This window comes from Arvicanthis niloticus, chromosome X (genome assembly GCF_011762505.2).
Source record: "Arvicanthis niloticus isolate mArvNil1 chromosome X, mArvNil1.pat.X, whole genome shotgun sequence".
Taxonomy (NCBI): Eukaryota; Metazoa; Chordata; class Mammalia; order Rodentia; family Muridae; genus Arvicanthis; species Arvicanthis niloticus.
Window position 1 is genome coordinate 90,269,285 of NC_047679.1, and position 24,433 is coordinate 90,293,717.

Consider the following 24,433-nt stretch of genomic DNA (forward strand, 5'->3'; position numbering starts at 1 on the left):
TGAGGGGGAAACATCAAAATATATAGTATGAATTTTTTATTTAAAAAGTCTTAAATATTGAAAATAACTAAATTTATAAGGTTTTAGATTGGTTGTCCTGAGGTTCATATAGATCTTGCTAAAACATCTAGGATTAAGGAAGGCTATTGGATAGTTGAGTTCTTAACATTTTATATTTCTCAAGCATATCTCTGGGTAAAACTACTGTATGTATGTAGTCCAAGCGTGTGGAAATTGATTGAATTGAGTGAATCAGTAGGTTTTTACTATTTCTGCACTTAATAGTAAAAACTTTTTACATAGGAACTATAGAAATTGAAATAATGTTGATTGATTCTTATTTAGACTTTAAGAATATTTTGAACTACAGTAGTCCCCTGTTAGTGTTTTTGCACATTAAATTATCGTTTGAAACCCAATGCAGTTCATCAACATTTATTAATAGGTATAAATGGTTACATTGGAAAAGGAGGCACAAACACCTTATTTCTAATAGCCATACATTTTATAGGAGGGGAAGTAAATGCTTTACTGTTTTTTCTTCATACTGAAGCTAAAAACACACAAAATTATTATACAAGATTGTTTTTCACACATTTCAGGTTGACACTAATTTTGCACTTCTTACAGAAAATATTTAGATAAAAGTTGTTACTCAGGTTTTTAGCTTTTAAAATAATCTGTGGAGCCAAAATGCCATTTACACAAACACTGAAGTTTCCCTTTTCATAACTTAAAACTCAGGCGATACAATTTTAACCTTAATTTTGACAAACATTCTCTGTGTGTTGATGTGTAAGGGACTATGTTGAGAAAATTTGATAAGCATAGCCTCTGTTTTCTAGTTTTTCTCTCCTATACACTGTTAGGCTGTAGCTCCAAATTGCAATCACTGACTAGAAAGAAACTTCTTGAAGAAATAGAATCAGTAAGCAGTATTTCTCTCCCATTGGATAATATTATACCTAGTGTGCACATGAAAGAATAAAAACATATCCATGTATTTTCTCTGGATAAGTTGTATTTAGTCTTAACTGAAATGATCTCAGACTAGGTCTGTTACAGTTGTACCATTGAAATGAAAGAACATGGCCATATAGTGTTTAAAGGGGGAATTCAAATAATTAAATCTGAAGTTAGTAGTTTATGAAATTATTCCCTTTAACATTAAGTAAACTAATGTGGTTGACAGCCTGTGTTTAGAACTCTCCTTGTGAACCTACACTGATGTGGATTTTAGTGCCATTGGCTCTAGAGGTCATGAAAACCTCTGACTGACATGAAAATTCTGACTGCTTCTCCTTTCCAAGTATGTCAGGTATAATTGCCACTCTTATTGAATACAGGCAACTGCCTTCATTGTTTAAGTACATTGCTGTGATGAAGCTGTATTGTAAATAAAATGCTTAGAACTTCTCTAGAAACACCTACTTTGGACATAGTACTTTCGGATGGCTTTAGAATTCAGCTAGCTGCTTCGTCTTTATACTTGAGCCCCATCTCACTACATCTGCTACTGTGAATGTCCAGCCCCAAACTGTCCCCTCCATTTTTCTGTAGAATTTTGAGGATATTTTTATAATCCATTTGTCCTGTTAATCCTGCTAACAGCCTACTTGCCAGAACCTGTACATGATAAAATATATCTTTTGGATCACCAAGGATCTAGAAAGACAGTTGTCAGTTTGTTTAGAACTTGGGCCATTGGAACTCCTGATGGACTGTGCTATTTGAATATAAGGATTTAGGAGGTTAAATTTGGATTCTTCCCTAATCAGTGGATGGTCTCTACTTACATATGTTGTTTTCCAAAATTTCGCTAGGAGGCGTTATTCATGTAAAGCTGCCACTACCCCAAGTACATTGAAAGTTGATTTTAAATTGCAGAAATCAATTCTGAGCTTGAAGATGATGTTCTTGTGTTTCTTCAACACCCCATTTTCTAAAGTAAAGCTCAAAGCCACCTACAAGCACCTTCTTTGAACCACTAACCAGCATACTGAGGAGCTGCTTAGTTCACATGGCAGCATTATGAATTGTAATGTCTTAAGTATACAATAAATCTATGCAGATTTTCTTTTGCCAAAGTGTATAATATATTCCTTGGGTTCGTTAGCTTTTTCTGGTCTAAGTGTCTTCTGTCCTTAGAAGTAGAAAAGCTAAATTGAATAGCTCTTGCTTTAACAGTTCTACAGAAGATGCTCTTGTGGCCTATTGATTTTTAGCAGTTCTTTACCACATCTCAGGAAAAGTAATAAGTTATTACTGTTTCCTCACCATCCAGAATTCCCAAGTAGGATAACAACAAGGTCAGAGGCCCTTAAGGAACTAGACAGATTGAGCTGCCATGTGGGTGCTGGGAATAGAATCTGGGTCCTTTGTTAGACTACATGCCTTTAAGTACTGAGCCATCTCTCCAGCCCCCTTTTAAAAATGGTACTGCAAACAGAAGTCAGGGCTGACTGTTAGAGTTCTCCATCCCTGAAATGTTTTAAAACAATAGCTGATTAACAGGGTGGAAGATGCTGTTCTCCTACTTGGTATTTGCTTAAAGTTAAAAAAATGTTGCTATCACCAGCATGGCACTTAGGACAATCCCTGTTTAGTTTCACCCTTCATCGTAAATGAGACCTCAACATAGTGACATCCTAAGCCCAAGTAACGAAGATGATAACCCTGAGACAATCTGGACTGGAACATGTTCTCAGGATATGTGTGTGGCACTGGTGTCTTTGAGTAGCAGAGATTGGCTGTTGTGGTATATCCTTCCTTCCTCTTCAGAACATGATGAAGACTGCTTTGGAGCGTGACTTCATGACTTGCTACCCTGTTATCTGACTAGTAGAACAGTTACACCTAGATCATCAGTAGTTGGTATATTGGTGAGAAAAATGTTTTGGCTATATGTTTTATGTTGGCTTTGTTGGTGGTGGTATGAGTTAGGACTGTACTTTAGATTTGTTTATTTTTATATTGTATTTCTCAAAGTTATTTATGTACTTGTTTATTTATACACAGTGTGTTTCTCTGTGTAGCCCTGGCTGTCCTGGAAATCATTCTATAGACCAGGCTGGCCTCAGATGGAGAGATCCACCTCCAGAGTACTGGGATTAAAGATGTGCACCACCATCACTGGGTTGAAGGGTCATTTATTATTAAGAATAAAATTTACAGTTGGGAAAGTTGAAATTGTGACTTTAGAACTCTTCCCTTTAGAAAGTAAACTGTCTTTGTGTCAGAGCTATTTGTGATAGTTGCTCTTAGTAAAGTAGGGCAGCAGTTGGATTTGAATAAATGAGCACTTCAGATAAGACTTAAGATTATTTTGGAACAAACCCTTGCCAACCAAATGGATGCTGATGGATCTCACTCTATTTCCTTTCTCTGAGTATCTGAGTTGTATCCAGCAGCATTTCCTGCCTCCCTAGCCCCTAATTTGACTCATCTCCAAATGAAACACTTTTCCTATCCGTCACCAATGCTAGCCATAGAGTTGGAAAACTCAGTTTGACATAAACTACACTGTCAAAAGCAAGCTTACAGACATATTTACATTGCTTAACAGATCCTCGCATTACCTCCAGCAGACATCACACGTTAGCACGTGAAGGAGTCCTTGGTGGTAGTGACCTTTTTAAAAAGACCAGGCGGTGCTCGACAACCTTTTTAACTTTTCTGCCATATACATTGTTAATCTCTACAAGCCAAACACATTGGTAAACCCATGTTTGCTCAGCTGTTGTGTGGCTCTCAGTTCTAATTACTGTATGCACACTAGCGTAAATTTAACATATTTTGATTAAGTACTCCTTGCCTATGGGAAAGAACTTGAATATATAAATGTAGCTTTCTTTGAAGGCAGAACTTAGATGACAAGTACAGTTGGACAAATCCACTAGGGTTATTCTGTTACATATTCAAGTTTCCACTGTCCCCAGTAGATACCACAGCTGCAACCCGAGTTAGGTTATCTGAACCAAAATTTGTATCTGTTGGGTTTTCTTTCCACAAAGCAATTCATTTAATTGAGGTGCATTTCCCCCCGAAATTTCAACACCTCAGTAAAATGTCATTTTTTTCTGATAAAAATATTTCAAATCCAGTCTTTAATCTTAGAAATGCTTTTATATCAATGATGATTAAAACTATCCACAGTAGATAGGACCCTATAAATATACCAGCTAATTATTTTTTTCTTGCCAATGTATGAGATGTAACTATTGGCTAAAGTACAGTAAAACAGGTTTTTTTTTTTTTTTGAAAAAAGTACACATCCTAAATACTAATTTTGATACTCTCAAATTTCAAGGTATGGTAAGCTAACTGAAATATACAAACACAGGAGAGGAGATTAGCTAACTTATTAGATGTGGTACGCACTGTACAGTAAATATCTCATTGCCACACATTAAGAAACTAACACAGATTTACAAAACAAAGCCTCAACAGTCCCCACACTTAGAAGTTGTAGTGTTTAAAAACAGAACAGAAAGGCCAGTTCTACCTAGAAACCACAAGCTGACAATTCTTTGGAGTCTAGTCTCCCTTTAATGCTGTTCATGGACCCAGCATGGGCAGCGTGTAGCACTGAAAAGCAACGAAGGCAGGCAGGTTGATTTGCCTTATCTGATAGCTGGTGGGGACTGCTGACCATATCCCTCAGCTCTGTGAGGAGATGGGTGTGAGATCCTGAGGAAGTCAGGAATCTATGCGGCAGCTATGGTAGTAGCAAAGTGGCACCTGGAGCTTCAAGGAGGCAAGGGTGAATAAAGCAAAGCAAAGGGGTTAAGCACCTGACCGCACCTCTGCTCATCAGGGGCAGTACCCCTTCAGTTGCGTTTGAGATGGATTTAGTATTTATAGATATAAAAAGGCAAATGATAATAACAGTGAAACAAAACATGAAGAATGTGGCTAGAAAAGACTGAAAGTAATAGGACTTTCACTCCTTGGAGGGGGGACAGGGAGGGACCCATATTTGGGGTCACCTCTGAGAACAAGGAAATTACAAATATTCTCTTGACTTCCAGAATAGATGATGGGGATTTGACTTAGAGCCGAGTTGTAACTTGTTCTTCCTGTCCGTCACCCCATTTGTGCATGAGCAAGTCACAAGCTTCTCCCCAAGTTTCAAATACGTCCTCTGACGAGTCTAAAAGTTTCGAATTTGAGGAGCAGATGCCAGACGCACAGTGAAGAGAGCTGGAACAGGCTAGGGGGCATTCACTGCTCCGAGCGGCAGCACCCCGGATTTCACCTAACTCTACGTCACTGAGGTTCATCTCGCTTTGAGAACAGGCCTCTGCCTTCCCTTTCTCCATCTGAGAATATCTGATGTCTTGCCACATATAATGCTGCTGTGCAATGCCATCAGAGATTGTGTACATTGGCTCTGAAGGAGGTTCAGGTGTCTGACCATTAAACTTGGACGAGAAGAAGAGACCCAGTTTCTTGAAAGAGGGACCCATGAAGGACCGTTTGCTTGACGACTCAGCTTTTGGCTTTCCTTGAGTGCCACTAGCTCTTGGCATGGTTCTGATGAGAGGGCCTCCATGGCAGGCCTTTTTCTTGCAGCCTAAATTGAAAGAGACACTCTTAGATTTGGCCCGAGCCCCACCACTGCCATCATTGGTATCATCCCTTTGAGAGAATTCAGCGCTGCTAGTGGAAAAGCTTCTTCTTGGATGTTTTCTATTTCCCAAGAGGTCAAGTACTTCATATCGAAAGCTGGAAATGTCCTGCTTTAATTCCTAGCAAGAGAGAGGAGACATCTTTTATCAGAAAAGTAGTCTTTAGTTTAACGAAGGCACTCAGAATTTTGTATAGGCTAAGTTGTACCTGGTCATAAATCATAAGACACACATTATACTTTTTAAAACTTCCGTTAGTCAAGCACAGAAAGACTATTCTGTCACAAGTGGGAAAATCGCTCAGTGGGTAAGGTGGATTTCAGAACCTCTGGACAAGAACATGAACTAATACCTAGTAAAGTGGGCTGGAGAAATAGCTTACCATTTAAGAGCGCTCACTGGCTGATTGTCCAGATGACCTGGGTTCAATTCCCAGCACCCATGTGACATCTCACAACTGTAATCCTAGTTCCAGGGGACCTGACACCCTATTTTGGCCTCTACCTATATCAGGCACACAGGTGGTACACATACATATATGTAGGTTGTATATATATATATGCAAAGCACCCATACACACAAAATTTTAAAAATAAAGTGGTAGCTGACCGTGAAGCTATTAGAATACTTGCTAAGTTAAAGGACAACCGAAGAAGCAAAGACCTTTAGGCTCCAGGAAGGAAACTGAAGAAATGAAGTATCAGCTGATGAGGATGCTGCTTTGGAATGGGGCGGGGAGTGGAGGGAGCAGTCATACAAATGCATATGATTGTCTTCCATCCAGTTTCTTGGGTACCACTGACTTGTTCCTTTACAAATCATCTTTCCAAAGCTTAAAGCAGATCATGTCATCCTCCTGCTTAAAACATCTTAGTAATGTCACTGTCTTAGGAAACACTATAAGTGCTATATTATATACTCAGGGATTTTCTGTACCTGGAACCTCTCTGACTCTCCAGTTTTATTTTTCCCAATTCCCTCCACCCCTGAGTGCTCCCTATTCTCCTGGACTGACACACAGTAATAACTTAGCTAAGTGACTGGGACATTGGTCTTCAACAGATAAGTTCTGTCTGTGGATTAAGTAGTAGAATTCCAGTGTGCCTTACAGGGGTGCGTTATTGTGTGTCTGTGTTCATGAATCATACATCCTGGCATCTTTTTTGTTGTTTTTGTTCTAGGTTCTATATATCGGGTAGGATAGTTCTTTTTGTTGTAAAGCTATCTTGTTAATTGTGGGATGGTTAGTAGCAACCCTCTCTGTATCCACTAGATGCCAGTATGACAACTTAAAACATTTCCAGATACCCAAAGGTACCCTAAGGATATAACTGCCCCTGCATGAGAATCACTCTTTTAGCTTGATACCAATGTTAGGAAAATTCTACTATTTAATAGTAGTTTAAGAATTGAAATTTAATAATACATCTTTTGGTCCTTACTCTCCCATCTTTAAGAGAAGGCCTTTAGGTCTCCAGGCATTTCCTGTTTGCTGACCTGTCCCTTACCATGTGTTCTTGCTGTATCAGTTCAGCATGTCATGCTTACACTGTGAATATCAAAAGAAAAGATATGTAGGATGGCTTCATTTTGTTTGAAAAACTGTGATGGATAGTCATAAAAGCCTGTCAAGCTGAGAAAAGAACCACAGGCAACAGTGGCTGCTGGGAGAAGGCATTTTACCTCTCCTGGGGATGAGTCATTCCCCCATCCCTGCCCCACTGGTTGTCCAGTGCAAAGTGGTCAGCTCTGAAACAGTATACACACAAACAGCAAAAGCAGACTCAAACAACTTGGATTTACATATATTTGCACATACACATGAATGCATGTGGACACACGTGGACACACATGTGAAACAATATAAGTTAAAAAAAAAGAAGCAAACAACTTGTGAGTGGGGGGATATGGGAGAGAGATGATGGAAAAGAATATAATTTTATTTCACTTACAAGCTTTTTTTTAATGAAAAGGACAAAAACCATCTCTCCACCTACTGGATGACAGAATAAGGGTGGCAAGGGATGGAGCAATGGCACAATGGTTAAGAGAGCCCTGCTCTTCTAGAGGAACTGGGTTCAGCTCTCACTACCCACACAGTGGCTCACAACTATCTGTAACTCCACTACCAGGAGGCCCTGAAACCCACAGGCAATAAACATCCAGGCAAAGCACCCATATAAAAAGAAACTCATTTTTCAAAAATTAATTTAAAAAGAATAATTTTAAAGGCCTTTTATTTTTGAGACAGGGGTTCTCTGTGTAGCCCTGACTTGGAACTCATTCTGTAGATCAGGCTGGCTTTGAACTCAGAGATCTGTCTGGCTGCCTCTGCCTCCTGAGTGCTGGGATTAAAGGTGTGCACCACCATGGCCCAACTAAAACGAATTTTTTAAAAAAAAAAAAATACCAAGAATTGTATAGGAAAATGGAATTCTATAAATAGAATTCTCAGGCTCTATGAAGATTAAATTATACCAAGAAGTGAGATAATGGGGCTTGACTGTAGCTCTGTGGACGGGAAAACACTTGCAGTGTGTGTGTGTCGAGGATGATAGACACACAGGCAGACAGACAGATATTAAGAGATTTACCCACTTCATGATTAAATTACCTTAAAATTTTCTTCTGTTAGCCCCTCATTTGTTTTCGAGTTTCTTATCATCGCAGCCACGTATCTCTTGACTAAATTTCTGATAACTTCCTAGAATTGAAAAACCATGAAGAGGTATTCAGTTTTCTTAAAAAGAGTAATTTTGAATTTTTAAATAATTTTTAAATAATTTTAAATAATTTTTAATTTTAATTTTTAATTTTTAAATATTTTTAAATAATTTTTAATTTCAGGCTATCAGGTTAATAAGGATCTTGCTTAGGAAACTTGTCTAGGTCAACTTTGTAATAGGAAATCATTGTAAGGTTAATAAGTCATCACATCTCTGAATTTTGGTGCCAGAGGATGCCAGTACATTTAAATTTACCACAAAGGAAGAATTTTTCACTCAAGTATATGGTATGTATTCAGTGTGTGTGCACGTGTGGGTGTGTACATGTATGTATGTATGTATGTATGTATGTATGTATGTATGTATGACGAGAGTACAAGAGTCCCTGAATGCTTGTTCAATATCTATTCCTCAGGGATGGATTAAATGTTAGTACTTTTAATGAAGTAAGGTATTTTTCTCTTGATGAACTGGAGAGTCACTAAGTGGGCTAGCACTTTTATAATCAGGATATTTTTCATAGAATCAACACTTAACCTTTATAGGAAAGGCCTCTTTTCACCTCAGGGGGACTCCAACACACATGGTTTGCAAGGCTGCTGTTGATGATAGCTACCACTTACTGCAATGTGGCAGGCAGTATGCCAGGCGCCACCTACACTGAATTTTCCCAACCCTGTAATTTAACTGTTCTTATTATTCCTGGTTTGCAGATGAAGGGGCTGAGGCCCAGTGGTGTTAACTGGCTCTTTCAAGGTCACACTGTTGGTAAATGTAGACATTGGATTTTTAGTTCTACTTAAGGCTGATTCCAAAGCCTATATTAACAGTGAGTGATGCTGTAGTTTGTACCTGTGCTACTTGATGAACTCTGAGAAGTTGCTGAGATGCCCAGGAAATGTTTTTTTGTTTGTTTGTTTGTTTTTTCATTTTGTTGTGAGGTTTGAAGCGGGGGGAGGGGCGATGGATCTTGCCTAGGCTTCATCATTTTTTTTGAATTATTAGAGTTGAAGATAGGTATAGTGAGAGAGAGGTTACCTATGAAACACTGTACAAAATTATAGAACCCATTTGTGGAATAAGGTTCCTTTAAACCTTGTAGAATATTTTTCTTTTCTTTTTTTTTCTTTTTTCTTTTTTTTTTTTTTTTTTTTTTTTTTTTTTTTTTTTTTTTGGTTTTTTGAGACAGGGTTTCTCTGTGTAGTCCTGGCTGTCCTGGAACTCACTCTGTAGACCAGGCTGGCCTCGAACTCGGAAATCCGCCTGCCTCTGCCTCCCAAGTGCTGGGATTAAAGGCATGTGCCACCACTGCCCGGCTGTAGAATATTTTTCTACCTGGGTTTCTTGACCCAATATATCAAGTTGGCCTTTGAACTTTCCATAGTTGAGGATAACCTTGAACTTCTGATCCTCTGCCCTCCACCTCACTCAGTTTATGTAGTGTTGGGGATCAAACCCAGGGCTTTAGGCATGGTAGGCAAGCACTGTACCAGCCGAGATACATCCCCTCCCCGGCATTTCCTTTGATCCAGAAGATTAAATATAGTTTTTAACCTGTGATTTTTCAAAAGATTACTTTCAATAAATATCTCCCATATTTGTGTGCTTGGCTGTCTTCTGGCTGATCCTATAAGAAGCACATATCTGCTCCTTTGATTACAGTCATGTTTATAATTTAGAAAGCTCTTCACTTGACATAACTAATAACTTCCTCTTGTTCTTTATTCCCTATCTATTATGTATTCCCATTGCTTTGTGTACATTTTGTTCACAGCAAGTTTTACCCTTCTAATCACTTAGATTTGATAATTTTAATGATGTGATATCCTCCATCCCTGATAATACGCTTCTAAGAGGTATGCAGATTTTGTCTTGTTCGTCCGCAGTGGTTTCTCTAATGGGTATGATGTACAATAGGTACTCATTTACTGAGCAACTACATATCCACTGTTTAATCTCAATGAAGATAGTCTTGTAAGGTATGGATGGCTCAGATGGAGATTGACGCTGAGTTAAAGGGCTATGAACAGAGTTATAGAGCAGATGATTTCATCCTGATGCATTACTTCACTCTTAAGTGAATGACAGTCTTGCCAGGGCCCCTACAGAAGTTAAGTCCAGATGTAGCTGGAGCAGAGTTTCCTTCTACTCCACAGGACTGGCCAAGAGCTATTGTGTTTAGCCCTGGTGGGGAAGTGGTACCTGATAATGTTGATTTTGGATCAGGCTATCAGCATGACGTTCCTGTAATTCAAAATGGATAGACAGGTTATTTCAGTTGGCCAGCACCCTACCCGTTCACCCACCTCGATGATTTGGTAAATCTTAGGACTGTAGAATGATACATAGCTCCTGACTGACAAAGAACAGGAGCATATTTAAGGTAGCAACTGTCATGAAGAAGGGAAAGGAGGAAAACAGTTTTGTGTAAAGAGAAACACACACACACACACACACACACACACACACACACACACACACACACAAACACAAACACATTGGTCTTACTGTGAAGCTTCTCAAGTTGTGCCTCCTTCGTCTTCCATCGGGGTCTCTTTTGGGACAGAAGGTGTTGTTGAACCAGTTGCCAAGATAGAGAAATGATTTGGGGCTGGGGATAATGTTGAAAGGAGGTGGTAAGGTGCCACCTTCATCAAAGTAACTCATCCAGAGCTTTGTTCTCGCAAACTTCCACTCAATATCAGCATGATCCTGTGAGAGACACAAGTGCAAGGTTTGTGAGACAGGAAACTGTGAAATAACACTTGGATCTCATTTTAACCTCAGTAGTTGATTCTATAGAGGGCAACCTGGCAGTAGCTATGTAAACTCAAATCACATATACCCTATGAGTGCAAATTCATCAGTCTGGCAATTAACTTTGAGAAATAAACCTTATTGGGTTTGGTTCTGCATGCCTTTAAACCCAGCTACTCAGGAAGCTGAGGCAGGAGGATCATGAGTTTGAGACTGGCCTGAGTTGTATAGTAAGATCCTACCTTAAAATACAAGAAAAAGTGATAATAGTGTGGCTCAGTAGTAGAGTGCTTGCTTCGTTAGTACGAATCCCTGGGTCCAGTTACCACAACTGAAAGAAGAAACTAAAAAAAAAAATGAAGAAGGGGAGAGGAGGAAGGAAGGCATGGAGGAAGGGGATTGCAGAAAAATACACAACTTTAAACAACCTAGACAGTCAATAGTAGATGGCTATTTAAATAAATATCACAACAAAATGGCATATACTCTAACATTATAGGTCAAACTTTGTCTATAGAATAGATATAATATTTGCATCTGTTTAAGATCTTGAGTGCAAAAACAGTATTGAGTGCAAACATGTCATTTAATTAACTGAAAAAATTTACATATTTACATGTTCTAGGCAGGTCTACACTACATTGTAAATCATTGTTATTTTTAAGAGGCAGACATGGGAGTAGGGGTGTTTCATTTATATTTTTGGGAGGTTCATGAGAGAACTGTATATTTTTATTATTCACCATCTAAAGCCATTAGCAAGCAGAAAAAGGGCATGTTTTCATCTCCAACAGAAGGTTCTTCTATAATTTCTTAGGGGCAGCAAATTATCTGTATGTTGTTTTTCCCCCAAACAAAATTTTCCAGCACTGCATTCTACAACCAACCTCAAGTTGACAGTCACCTATTACTTGCTTGTCTTAGTGAGACTGTGTTGACATTCAAAGCATTTTTTTTTCTGAGACAGGGTTTCTCTGTATAGCCCTGACTATCCTGAAACTTGCTCAGTAGACAAGTCAGGCTGGCCTTGAACTCAGAGATCCACCTGCCTCTGCCTCCCAAGTGTTGGGATTTAAGGTATGCACCACCACCAATGGCTTTTTTGTTGTTTTAATGTGTTCTTATTTTTCAAGACAAGGTTTGTTAGTATAGCTCTGGCTGTCCAGGAACTCTATCTGTAGACCAGGCTGGTTTTAAACCCAGAGATCCCCTACCTCTGCCTCCTGTATGCTGGGATTAAAGGCGTACACCCCTACTGCACTCAAAGCACTTTTTATTTTATTTTTTTTTTTTGGTTTTTCGAGACATGGTTTCTCTGTGTAGCCCTGGCTGTCCTGGAACTCACTCTGTAGACCAGGCTGGCCTCGAACTCAGAAATCCGCCTGCCTCTGCCTCCCAAGTGCTGGGATTAAAGGCGTGCGCTACCACCGCCCGGCCAAAGCACTTTTTTCAATAAGCATTCTTGATGTATAATTTACAGAAACTAAAATTTACCCATTATAAGTATTCGACACATAAATACCATCATAAGGTACGCAGGCATATTGTTATACTTTTCTAGAAGTTTCTTTTGAAGTTGGGTCTTGCTGTGTAACTCTGACTGACCTGTTATTCCCTTTGTAGAACAGATTCTCCTCAAGCCCAATGCCTCGTCTTGAACTAAGTCAGGCTCTTTTTAGAACTTGAAATATTTGTATGGAGTGATATCACTATACCAAATATTTGGTAGTGATGTCACTACCAAAATTAGTATGTACAGTGGTTCTGTCCTCCTCCAAAGTTCTCTTGTGTTGCCCCTTTGTCATCAAACATCTAGCCCCTGACAACTGTCCTCCTCATCTCTGCTCCTATAGTCTGCCTTTACTAATATGCCATATAAATAAAAGCATACAGTCAGCGACTTTTTCACTGAGCATTACACATTTGAGATTTGCCTATGGTTCTGGATCGATCAGTGCAGTCAATCTTACTGCTGCTAAGTTTTCCTTTAGTTGGGTGTGTGATGGTTTGTTTAATCATTTACCCCTTGGGGAAAAAATCCGAGTTGTTTTCAGCATTTGACAATGAATAAAGCTGCTATGACCATGTATGAGCTTCTGTGTAGACATAGGTTTCATTTCTCTTGTTTCACTGTGAGTGGTATTACTAAGTCATGATGTTAATCTGTGTGTAACTTAATAAGAAACTGCCTTTAGTTTTTCTATATCCTCTTCAGTGCTTGTTGGAGTTTGTAGCAGGATCTTACTATGGTTTGCAATGGCATTTCCCAAATGGATAATGATGTTGAATTTTCTGCTGATATGCACATTGGTCATCTGTGAATCTTCTATGTTCAAATCCTTTGTCCACCCTTATTGGCTTGTATACATATTCATGGCCTTCTAAACCTGTGGGAATGTTTGAAGTTTACAGAGCCCTCACAGACATCTCATCCCTCAAAATTTCCTTCATATTTTCAGTCAGACTTTTATCATCCCAGTCGGCTTCATTTTCTCACTCAGCACCACTCTAAAAAACCAGCATCCTACGGACTGCTTTCCTCCACGAATGAGCTCAGAATGAGGTCACGTAAAGTAAATATCTGTAAAGGGATTAGTGGGCTAGCTCACTGGATAAAGGTGCTTGCTGCCAAGCCTGACAACTTGAGTTCATGTCCTAGGAGTCAGATGGTGGAAGGAAAGAACTGACTACCACAAACTGTCCTCAGACACGCATGCACGCATGTTGTGGAATGTGTGCATGTGCATAGTTGTATACACACACACACACACACACACACACACACACACACACATACACACAAATAAATAAATGTTAAATAGCTATTTTCCAAGGAGCTTCTGGACAGATGAAATGGGCTACACGGAGAGGATGTGGGCAGGGATCCCAAACCTATCCCACCCCTCCAGCCAGCCTCCGGGATGTTGTTTTTCACATATACTGTGGATTGCTTGTGTGGTCCGTGCTATTAACAACAAAACCGCAGTGTGACTTTGAGTTTAAAATCAACTAAAATGACATGATTGTCAAATTCAATGAATGATTCTCGGCTATCTGAGAAGGCCATGCCTGTGATTGAAAGGGAAGTCTGACAAAGAGTCTGATTCTAAGTTCAAAATTGCCAGTGATAATTCTTAGCTGTCTCATGGTGACAGTATAGGTGCTACAGCATTTTGAACAAGATGGATGCCATGATATTTGCAACTTTTCAAATATTAGAAAATTAATTTTAGGGCCTCTCCATTGATGTGTGAAGATTTACTTCCAGGGCCATGATAGTTTGTGATTGATGATTCATACCCATTAACTTTTATCTTAAAATAATTTTCGACAAGAGTTCCTGTTTGCAGGGCTTGGGGGGGGGTGCGTATAGCTCAGTAATAAGTAGATACTTAGCTTCTACTGGAGCTGAATTCCAGCACTCGCATCAAAACCAAACCAAACCAAACCAAACAAACAAAAACATAGTTTGTCTGGTATATGGAGTAATAGATTCTTTAAAAATCAGCTTTGTTTGTTTGTTTGAGACGGGGCTCACTAAGTAGCCCTGGCTGCTCTAGAACTCTATATAAGCCAGGCTAGCCTTGAATTCATAGAGATCTTTCTGCCTCTGCCTCTTGGTGGTGGTATTAAAGGCAATCACCACCATGCCCAGCTTAAAATCAGCTTGTAAAATGTTTAATTAACAAATAGAGGGTCTGTATTTTTCTGGAGTACAACATGATCTTCTGCCGCGTGCGTGCACATTGTGAAACGTATTTAACTAAACTCATTAACACATCCATTGCCTCACATCATCAAAATTGCAGGAAGAACATTTAAGCTGCTCAAGTCTAATCTTTGGCAACTGTGAATATGTTATCACACAGAAAAAAAGGGGAAATTAAAGTTGCCTGTGGAATTAAGGCTGCTACTTAGATGACTCTCAACATGAGGAGATTTCTTTCTCAGATTATCTAGGAGCTCCAAGATTGCTTTTTAGTGGCAGAAGACAGTGGGTACCAAAGTGCTATGACAGGAGAGACTCAGCCAGCCATTCTTGCCCTTGGAGGAGGAAGAGTGCTATAAACCAAAGAAGGCGGGAAGGTTCTAGAGACTGAAAAGGAGAAATGAACATGAATTTTCTGCTAGAGCCTTTCAGAACGTTTAAGCAACACCTTGATTTCAGTGGTGGGATGTGACGGCTTAACCTTGCTCACTGGCAGAGTTGTTGACAGCATTCAGAATCTCCTCATCTATTGGATGGAAGGATTAGTTACTTGCTGGCTATTGACTGGACACTTCTCTCAGTTCCCTGTCACATGCTCCAGGGCAGCTCATAGCATTGTGACTGTGAGAGCGAGAGAAGGAAAAGCCAATATGTTCATATCCAAAACTTGCAAGTTTTTTCTTAATCTCTCAGATTTTGAAAGGTATAATTGACAAATAAACCTTGTAAGTTTTATGGGGTATAGCACCTGTGATATATGTATCTGTGAACTATTAAATGAGAGACTTAATTAACATATCTCTCACTTTATATATCTAAGAGAGAACATTGAGAACGTACTCTCAGTGACCAAGCATCCAGTATAGTGTTATTACTTACAGTTATCATACTGTAATCTCCAAAGTGGTTCCTTAGATCCAGTCCATGCTCAAAAAAATTCGCATAAGGAAGTGGTAATAGTCAACGGTTTCATCTCTGACACTGCCGGCTACAGGATCATTTCCATAAAGCAAGAAACCAAATGGCTATATATAATACTAGATAACAAATCCTCCCCCCTCTCTGTGTGTATGTATGTGTGTGTGTTTCCCATGGACATTTGTGCATGCATGTGGAGAGTAGAGGTCAATGTTTGGTGTCTACCACAATTACCTTATTTATTGTGACTAACCCTGGCGCTTGCAGATTTGGCTATGTTGGCTGGCCTGCAGTAGCCCAGGAGATCCTCTTTTTTATCTTCCTCTCTCCAGGAAACACACACACACACAAACACACACACACACCATCATGACTTTTATGTGGGTGCTGGAGATTAAGCTCACTGAGTCGTCCTCCCAACAACCCTTTCTCTAAATCAGATGGTTTCTAATTCCTATGCATTTATTTAACTTCTTTTTCTCTCATATATTACATCCAGACCACAGTTCCCTCTCCCTTAACTCTTCCCAATCAGAAGATGGAAAGATCTCCCATGCACATGGATCAGTAGGATTAACATAGTAAAAATGGCCATCTTACCAAAAGCGATCTACAGATTCAATGCAATCCCCATCAAAATTTCAACACTACATTTTTTTTTTACAGACCTTGAAAGAATAATGCTCAACTTCATATGGAAAAAGAAAAAAAAAAAAACCCAGGAGAGCTAAAACTATCCTGAACAATAAAAGAACTTCCAGAGGTATCACCATCTCAGATTTCAAGCTATACTACAGAGCAATAGTGATAAAACCCACATGGTTCCTGATTCTTTACCTTTGTTAATGTTTGAAGCCTAACCAGTCATGTTGTCAGATGACAGACTTTTAAAAATGGTATTTTATGAAAAATTTATTACATGACAATTTGACACAAAACTCTGAATGAATTGACAGTAACATTATAAAAATATCTTATGGATATAAAAACTATTTCTTAGCATTTACTTTATTAAAATGAAAATATAATTGATCCTGACTCCTCTTCCTGAATGTTATTGAGTATTCATCCATGAACATAATAACTAGTTGGGCCGGGCAGTGGTGGCACATGCCTTTAATCCCAGCACTTGGAAGGCAGAGGCAGGTGGATTTCTGAGTTCGAGGCCAGCCTGGTCTACAGAGTGAGTTCCAGGACAGCCAGAGCTATACAGAGAAACCCTGTCTCAACCCCCCCCCCCAAAAAAAAACCTAGTTGGAATAAAAGCACTATATATATGTTTAAGAAATGTATTTGCAATAATAATTTGTATGTCTAATGGCTGTCAAAATTTATATAATATCTGTGTTTCTTTGAACAGTTTTAAACTAGTTGAATGATAGCTAAATTAAGAATAGTTTTAACATTACCTTATCATTATGAGGAGTAAAAATTAAATTTTAATTTATAGTTGTCATAATAAATGGCAGTGTAATTGAAAATAATAGCCTCTAAATACAATAAATATTATAAATATAATAAATAAATAAATTATAAATACAATAAGTATGTGTAATGTAAGTACATATTCCAGGAGAAGGATGGAAACCTCTTCCCTTCAGAAGGAGTTTAACCATTTAATTTTAAACATGTAGTTGGCTACGCATAACAAATAACTTATGGCATTCTGATGTCATTAGAAATCCTTAAATGAGGAATTGAGTATTATTGTAAATTGTCAGTCTACCATAGTCCATCATTTATACCCCATAGATAAATACTGTTTAAATGTATAATATAAAGCTTAGATATAAATCCCCAAATATAAAGGAGATACATCGTTTTGTTTCTTTAGATTCATCAATGAGGTGAATGTCTGAGAGCCTTTCATCTGTAAAAAGTTTTTTAAAAATTCATTAAATTTGCTGACAAATAGGTGGATCTTGCGGTGCAATTTTTAAGATTCCATTGTTTGTTTATTTATTTATTCTCTCATACAATACATCCCAACTACAGCCTCCACTCCTGCCACTCTTGGCAGTCCCTTCCCTCACCTCCCCTCTCCAGATCCACTGCTCCTCCATTTCCCTTCGGAAAAGAGAAGGCCTCCTAGAGATATCAAGGAGACATGGCAGAACAAGATGCAGCAAGGCTAGGCACAAACCTTCATATTGGGGTATGATCTTTAAAGTGAGGTAACCATGCAGTCTCTCTCTCATATGTGGATCCTAACTTACCATGTTTTCTGTACATAAATAAGGGACTATGAGAGTGAGATGTAGACTGTAAAATGAGATAGTAATCTGTGAACACAGGCCAAAAGAATACAGAAGTCACAGGGGACACAGAGTAGAAAGGAAGCACCTGGAGTGCTCAATGCGGGGGTGGGGGATGAGAAGTTAATAAAGCCTGCCTCTTTCTAAGTTCATAAAAAACGTGAAAAACAACACACAAACAAGTGCTCTTGAAGGCCAGGGGAGGGGAGGGAGTGAAGGAGGGAGGAAGAGAGCTTTAATAGTGGGTTCATGTCTGTGAACACACGGAAGAGCAATGCAATGGCTCTTATGAAGATGTGGACATTCAGCTAGTTTCTCATATACTTTGCCTAGACACTGTGGTATCTGGAAATCATTCGTTTTCTGTTTCTTTGTGCTTGTAATTCTTGTGTGAGTTCAGCTTTTTCTTTGTATGTGTTTTATTTTGATGTATTTGCCTTTTTAAAAATTTATTTACTTTTTAAAAGTTTGTTTAAAACAAAATGTTTCTTCGTATCCCAGGCTGGCCTCAAACTCCTGATCCAGAACTCTCAGCCTCCTGGGTCTTTGTATGTGTTTGAAAATAGAAGCAGCTATGTCCTTTAAAAAGCAATTTGCTTAATGAAAAAAAAAGAGGCTGAGAATTTGAAAAAAGAGCAAGGAGGATTATATCAGAGGGTTTGAAGGGGGGAAGGGAAGGGAGAAATGATGTAATTATATGATAATCTCAAAATTAAATAGAAACTGTAAAAAGTAATTTGCTACAGGTCTGGGGAGAAATGGATTTGCTTTTGGCAAAGTATGCAAACATGAAATGGGCCAAGTTATAAGCCACAGTTAATATCTCTTGAGTTCAGGAGGCTTTCTGATGTTCCAAATTTTAGCTCATTCACTTATAAGCATTTTGAAAAAAAGATCACAGGAGCCCCTCCTGTTGCTGTCGTTCCATTCCCTTGGGGCTCCAACAAATTCACATTGAGAATTGCCAAAGAAGTTGGGAAGTAGCAAAGAAGTTGTTGCAAATAATCTTTGCACTAGTTTCCCCCCATCTATTTATTATAAGCCAATTCATACATGACCACCTAGTCAGTTTTCAGTTCCTGTATTGAGCAAGAAAGATGTGCCAGGAAAACTGCTAGGGGTTGCTGGGTAGCCCCTGAGGCCTAAATATCAGCAAGTGATGAACCATATGCTATGAGCCACTGGTTGACTAAAAGGTATTTGTATACTGATGATTGTGTGAACAATGTGAATAATATAATATAATATAATATATATAATTGGGCACATTGATGGTGGTTTTATTCCCAACTTGTAAATTGATTTGCAGGATTATACATGTGGCTTTCATCAACACGTTTATTTAAACCTTCCCTAATATATGATGCCTAAGAGGTTTTCTTTGATTGGCACAGGATTAGTCTTTCACCTTATATGGTGCACTAATCATACATTGCATCTTGTTTACTTCAAGTGTCTGCTGGTGATGCCAATGCCTTCTTCCTGCCTTACCTTCTCAGACCCCACTTTAACTTTGGAGCATATTTTGAAGATCAGGCACACAACCACAAATAGTGGTCCTCCCCCTTCCAACTTTCCAAAAGTTTTAGGACTTTCGTGTGGAACCAGTGACACTTTAACTTCGATAGTGTGTTCTAATCCATGTGTGTGCCCTGCTTTGTCTTTGAGATCATGGTCTCCTGCCCAGTAGGCCAGAGTTTCTATTTGCTTTAGTTCCTTTCGCTGCATGGAGCTCTAACCATAGAACACACCCTCCGAGGATGCTGACGTCTTCAGAGTATAAGCACATGGAGCTTTGCGGGATGAATGTAGCTGTTCAATCTCACATTTCTCAACAAATGCAAGCTCAAGGTTATTCTTTCAAACTATGGGGGCCAATTTCTTAAGAGTTCTTGACCGTCTTATGCATTCCCTCAGATCTCCTGCCAGCAGCCATCTTGCTTAGCAAATTGGACAACTTTCTAAGATATGTAGAGGAGGCAGAAGAACTCAAACCCGGGGAGAGCAGAGCTAATAATAACCCTTAAAGAGAAAGGCTGCCCCAGGATTCTTTGGCCCTAGGGACAACTCATCAGAAGGATATTTTGGCATCCTTTATCTAATTATCTATTGCTTCCTTTATTTGAACATAAGACTAGCTCTGTTTCCCCATGATGGAAAAGCAACAAAAATGACCATGACACACACACCCTAAACAGAAGTGAGAATATTCATTTTCTCTGCCATCTCAAGGGATGCCAATCTCAATTAGGATGCCTTTTTCTCTAGGTAGAATTGTGTGTGTGTGGGGGGGGAGGGTTGTGTCTTAAGTATTTCTGCTCCTCAGAATTATGTGGGGCAAATGTTAAAAAATGTAGATTTGTGGAGCTTACTAAAATATATACATTGCATCATAGAGGGTAAAAATGTAATTTAAATGATATATTTTAAAGATATTATAATTTTAACTCTCTTCTATCTATGCCTTTCTCCCTCCCTCCCTCCCTCCCTCCCTCCCTCCCTCCCTCCCTTTCATCTTTCCTTTCTTCCTCCCCCCCCACTCTTTCTTTCATTCTGAGATGGAGTTGCTGTAACTCAGGCTGACTGGGAACATAATGCATAGCTCCGGCTGGTTTTACATTCAGAGAAAACTTCCTGTCTCTGTCTCTCAAGTGCTGAGTTTACCAGTGTGGTAACCCATGCTAGTTTTCCATTTTTGTTTCAGTTCAGTAGAAAACAAAACAAAACTAGAATGTTCAAAAATACTGTGCTCAGTGTCTTGCAAGCCCAGACTCCACCCTTTAACGTAACATGTGTGCAGTAGTCTAGGGAGGGTTGATTTTCTGTTCCTCAACACTCAGCAAAACTGTTCCGTCTGAGGTTTCTAGGTAGGTTAGAATGAACTGTTCATTCTGAAGCCTGTCGGGATTACTTTGAATGCTTTATTGGCTCCAACTGAAGTGCCTGTACACAGGTGCACAGCATCAGGGCCAGAGAGCATTCCACCTCAAACTCCGTGTCCACTTATTGCCCACAGCATCTTTTGCAGTCTAACACTGATGCCCTGTGATAGCCTATTTATCCTTTCAAACGTCATCAGTGGTTGTGACAGTGCGTGCAATGGTCTAATAAGCGGCCTGTACTCCATGAAACAACTGGTGAGACATGTTCCCTGGCTATGGTCACTGAGTTGTTTTTACAGAGACCATCTTGATACATACATAACTCAGGATGACCTTGGACCCACTCTCCTCCTCAATTTACCCCCTAGAGCTGGGGTTACAGTTGTGGGCCATTATGCCCAGAAATGAGATTTTTTTTTTTTATAAAAAGGATCTATTCTTTAATATACTCACAAATATATGTAATATGTTCTGGTGACATTCATCCCTCTATCCTCTCTTGTCATCCTCCTACCTGGCGAGGTCGTTCCCCCTCTCCAGCATAGCTGTAGCCATTTGATTCCATGCCTGCCATGTATTTCATATTGTTGCTATAATATGCCTGCCAGTCATTGACACAGAAAAATGGCTTGACTCAGAGCAAGATCATGCTGGTCTGTATGTTCTGTATGCTCGCTATGAAGTTTGTTAATCCTTTTTTTTTTTTTTTTTTTTTTTTTTGGAAGTCAGAGAGGTTTGTTAATTTTAAGAAATTCCACAAAGCTTCATGTAGGACCTACCAAATTAAAAGGTCAGTATGAACTGTTATGTCTAAATGGCTTGAGTCAGAGTTGACCACTGGGCAGCACTTCCTGCACCTGCGTATGAGCTCATTGTGGTTTTTGTGTGTTTATTTTTTCCTTTATAAGCTGACAGAGAAAGATGTTCAGGGCCGTAGCTTTAGATATTTCTGAGCTATGTTTCTGATCGATTAGTATTAGTGTGTGTGTGTTCAATAATGCATCCCTGTCTGACTGTTGTCAGTGGGCAACTCATGGGTCCCAACATACATCTTACCAAGTTCTCATCCCATGTCCATGAACTTGCCACATGAAACTTGAGACATGAACATTTACGAGAAGCTTGTTTATATGTAACATGGAGATATCATTGCCAAAGACATATGTAAGCATGCTTAACAAAGTGTACAGTGCTGTATTAAGTATATATATATATATATATATATATATATATATATATATATATATAATGTATTATTGATGCTACAGATTAAAACCTGGGACTTTATTCATTATTATCATGAAATCTACAAGTGAGGCAGATTTTATTTCAATTAAACAATTCATTGGTCTTCATGTGTGAAATACTTGTAAGGAATATAAATCCAGTTATCTATTGGTTAAAACAGTGTTGACAAAGTATAAATCACAGATTGCCCAAAGCTTCTTTCTATCAATTCACAAAATGTATTTACTCTGTGTCCCATTTTCCTAGGAAGCAGTGGGACATGAGGAAAACAAGGGACAGCCCCTAGTCATGAAGCTTTCTTAGGTCTACAAAGGTTGAAAAGGTGCATATTTTGATATCAGCCATGTAACTGGAAAACCTAGCCTTGCAGAGACTGGGTCGGTGGATACCCAGAGAGGAAGGGGAGGGGGCAGGGACTGTGGGAGGGGGCATTGGGAGGGGGGCAGTAATTGGAATATAAAGTGAATAAAATATATATTTTAAAAAGAGTCTAAAATATTCTAGAACATGAGTTCTAGTTAAAATGGAGACTCTCTGCTCTAAAATATCCCTGCATCAGTCAGTTTGCCTGTGTGACATGTATAAATGAAGTTTTATGGGAAAAACCTCATGGCATCATCTCCTAAAACAGCCAGGTCAAGGAGACTGGATGGGGTTAGTGAAGAGATTAATAAACCCATTAATTCAAATTTTCTATAATAATTGTTGATTCTGGGTTGGAGAGATGGTTCAGTGGTTAAGAGCACTGACTGTTCTTTCAGAGGTCCTGAATTCAATTCCCAGCAATCACATGGCAGCTCACAACCATCTGTAATGGGAACCGATGCCCTCTTCTGGTGTGTCTGAAGACAGCTACAGCATACTACTCATATACACATATAAAATAAATAAAACTTAAAAAAAAGTTGATTGTTTAATAAGAAGTCTACAATGCTTTCTTTTCTTCCACTCTGCAAGATTTCTGTTGTGTCACAATTATTAGGAGACATTTTGAGATACATATGTTTCTCATCAAGACTTTGTTATCCAGGGAAAAGTGGGAAGGAGAGCAAAGAAAAACAGAGTTGTGTGAAGAAAACAAAACCATAAAGGAAACAGAGAAGGCTGGGTATGTAGGAGAGAGTGGGGAGGGAGGATGGAAAAGAGGGGAGGAGAGAGAGAGAGAGAAAGAGAGAGAGAGAGAGAGAGAGAGAGAGAGAGAGAGAGAGAGATAGATATTATATTATATTCTTATTTTACCATGATATTTTTTCTAGTCCTTCTTTAAAACAGCAGATTTATCTTGTGCCAGTTGATGTCTCTGGGAGGCCTGCTTTTTTTCTGTGTGTGGAGGAGGAGGAGGAGGAGGAGGAAGAGGAGGAAGAGGAGGAAGAGGAGGAGGAGATTGTAAGCTGGGGAGAGGGAGTGGATCTGGGGTAGAGGGGGAGTTGAGGGAACTGGGTGGACGGGAGGCTTCTGCCAGGATGTATTGTATGAGAGAAGAGTAAATAAAAAGAAAAGTAAAGCAGCAGGTTTACCCTAACAACTAAGATAATATAAATTGGCTATTATATCTCAAGTAAAAGGCAGACAACGGACCTGACACTACTCTAGGTATTTTGGTTTGTGAGTTGTCAATGCTCTGAGCCCATTTCCTCTCTGGTGATCACAGGAAGAGAAAGGCTTTCCTAATATTAGCTTAGAATGCACATTTAATGTTTTCTAAGTATTTTAAAGTGTGTGTCTGCCTAAAGAAGCCAGAAGAGGGCATCGTATCTCCTGGAACTGGAGTCAAGGGCATTTGGGAGCCATCTGACATCTTTGCTGGGAACCCATTTCCGGTCTTCTGCAAAGGCAGCAAGACCCCTAAGTGCTGAGTCGTGTCTCCAATACCATATTTAGTTCTTCCATTCCAAGCAGAAGCTGGATTCGTGGTCACACACCTGTAACCTGAGAACATGGAGGCACAGGCAAAGCCTGTCTTTAGGAGTGACACAGTGAGTTCTTGTCTCAAATATTGAAACAAAAAGCGAGCAGACCCCTCTACCCCCTATCTCAATCCAATCAGAACTGAAAGAATATGTATATCATTTGTGGTTCCAGTCAAAAGATTCATTGTATCCAAAACAAGGGCTCCGAGAAGAAGAGGTGCACACTTTGGTTAATGACCTCTGGGCCATGGGCACTTGAATTGTCCACAAATGTATTTTGTAATTTATGAAGAAATCATCCTGAGACCAGTCCTCAGGGAGATTCTGTTTTCAACAAGGAGCATTTTTTTTTACCCTCCTGAATCTCAGCCTGGACCTCTTTTGAAATGCCCACTGGT

General features: G+C 39.2%; 1 protein-coding gene across 1 annotated transcript in view; it reads right to left on the minus strand.

The window, feature by feature from the left end:
- Window positions 1–4,259: 4,259 nt before the first annotated feature.
- The window catches only part of Trpc5 (transient receptor potential cation channel subfamily C member 5), a 246,800-nt gene continuing 226,626 nt past the window's right edge, over window positions 4,260–24,433 (minus strand). Inside the window, exons 8-11 of the mRNA XM_034485638.2 lie at window positions 10,865–11,068; window positions 10,559–10,600; window positions 8,245–8,334; window positions 4,260–5,750 (exon numbers count right to left, since the gene is read on the minus strand). Coding sequence (XP_034341529.1) covers window positions 5,052–5,750; window positions 8,245–8,334; window positions 10,559–10,600; window positions 10,865–11,068 — 1,035 coding nt within the window. The 3' untranslated portion in view covers window positions 4,260–5,051. The remainder of the gene's footprint in view (window positions 5,751–8,244; window positions 8,335–10,558; window positions 10,601–10,864; window positions 11,069–24,433) is intronic.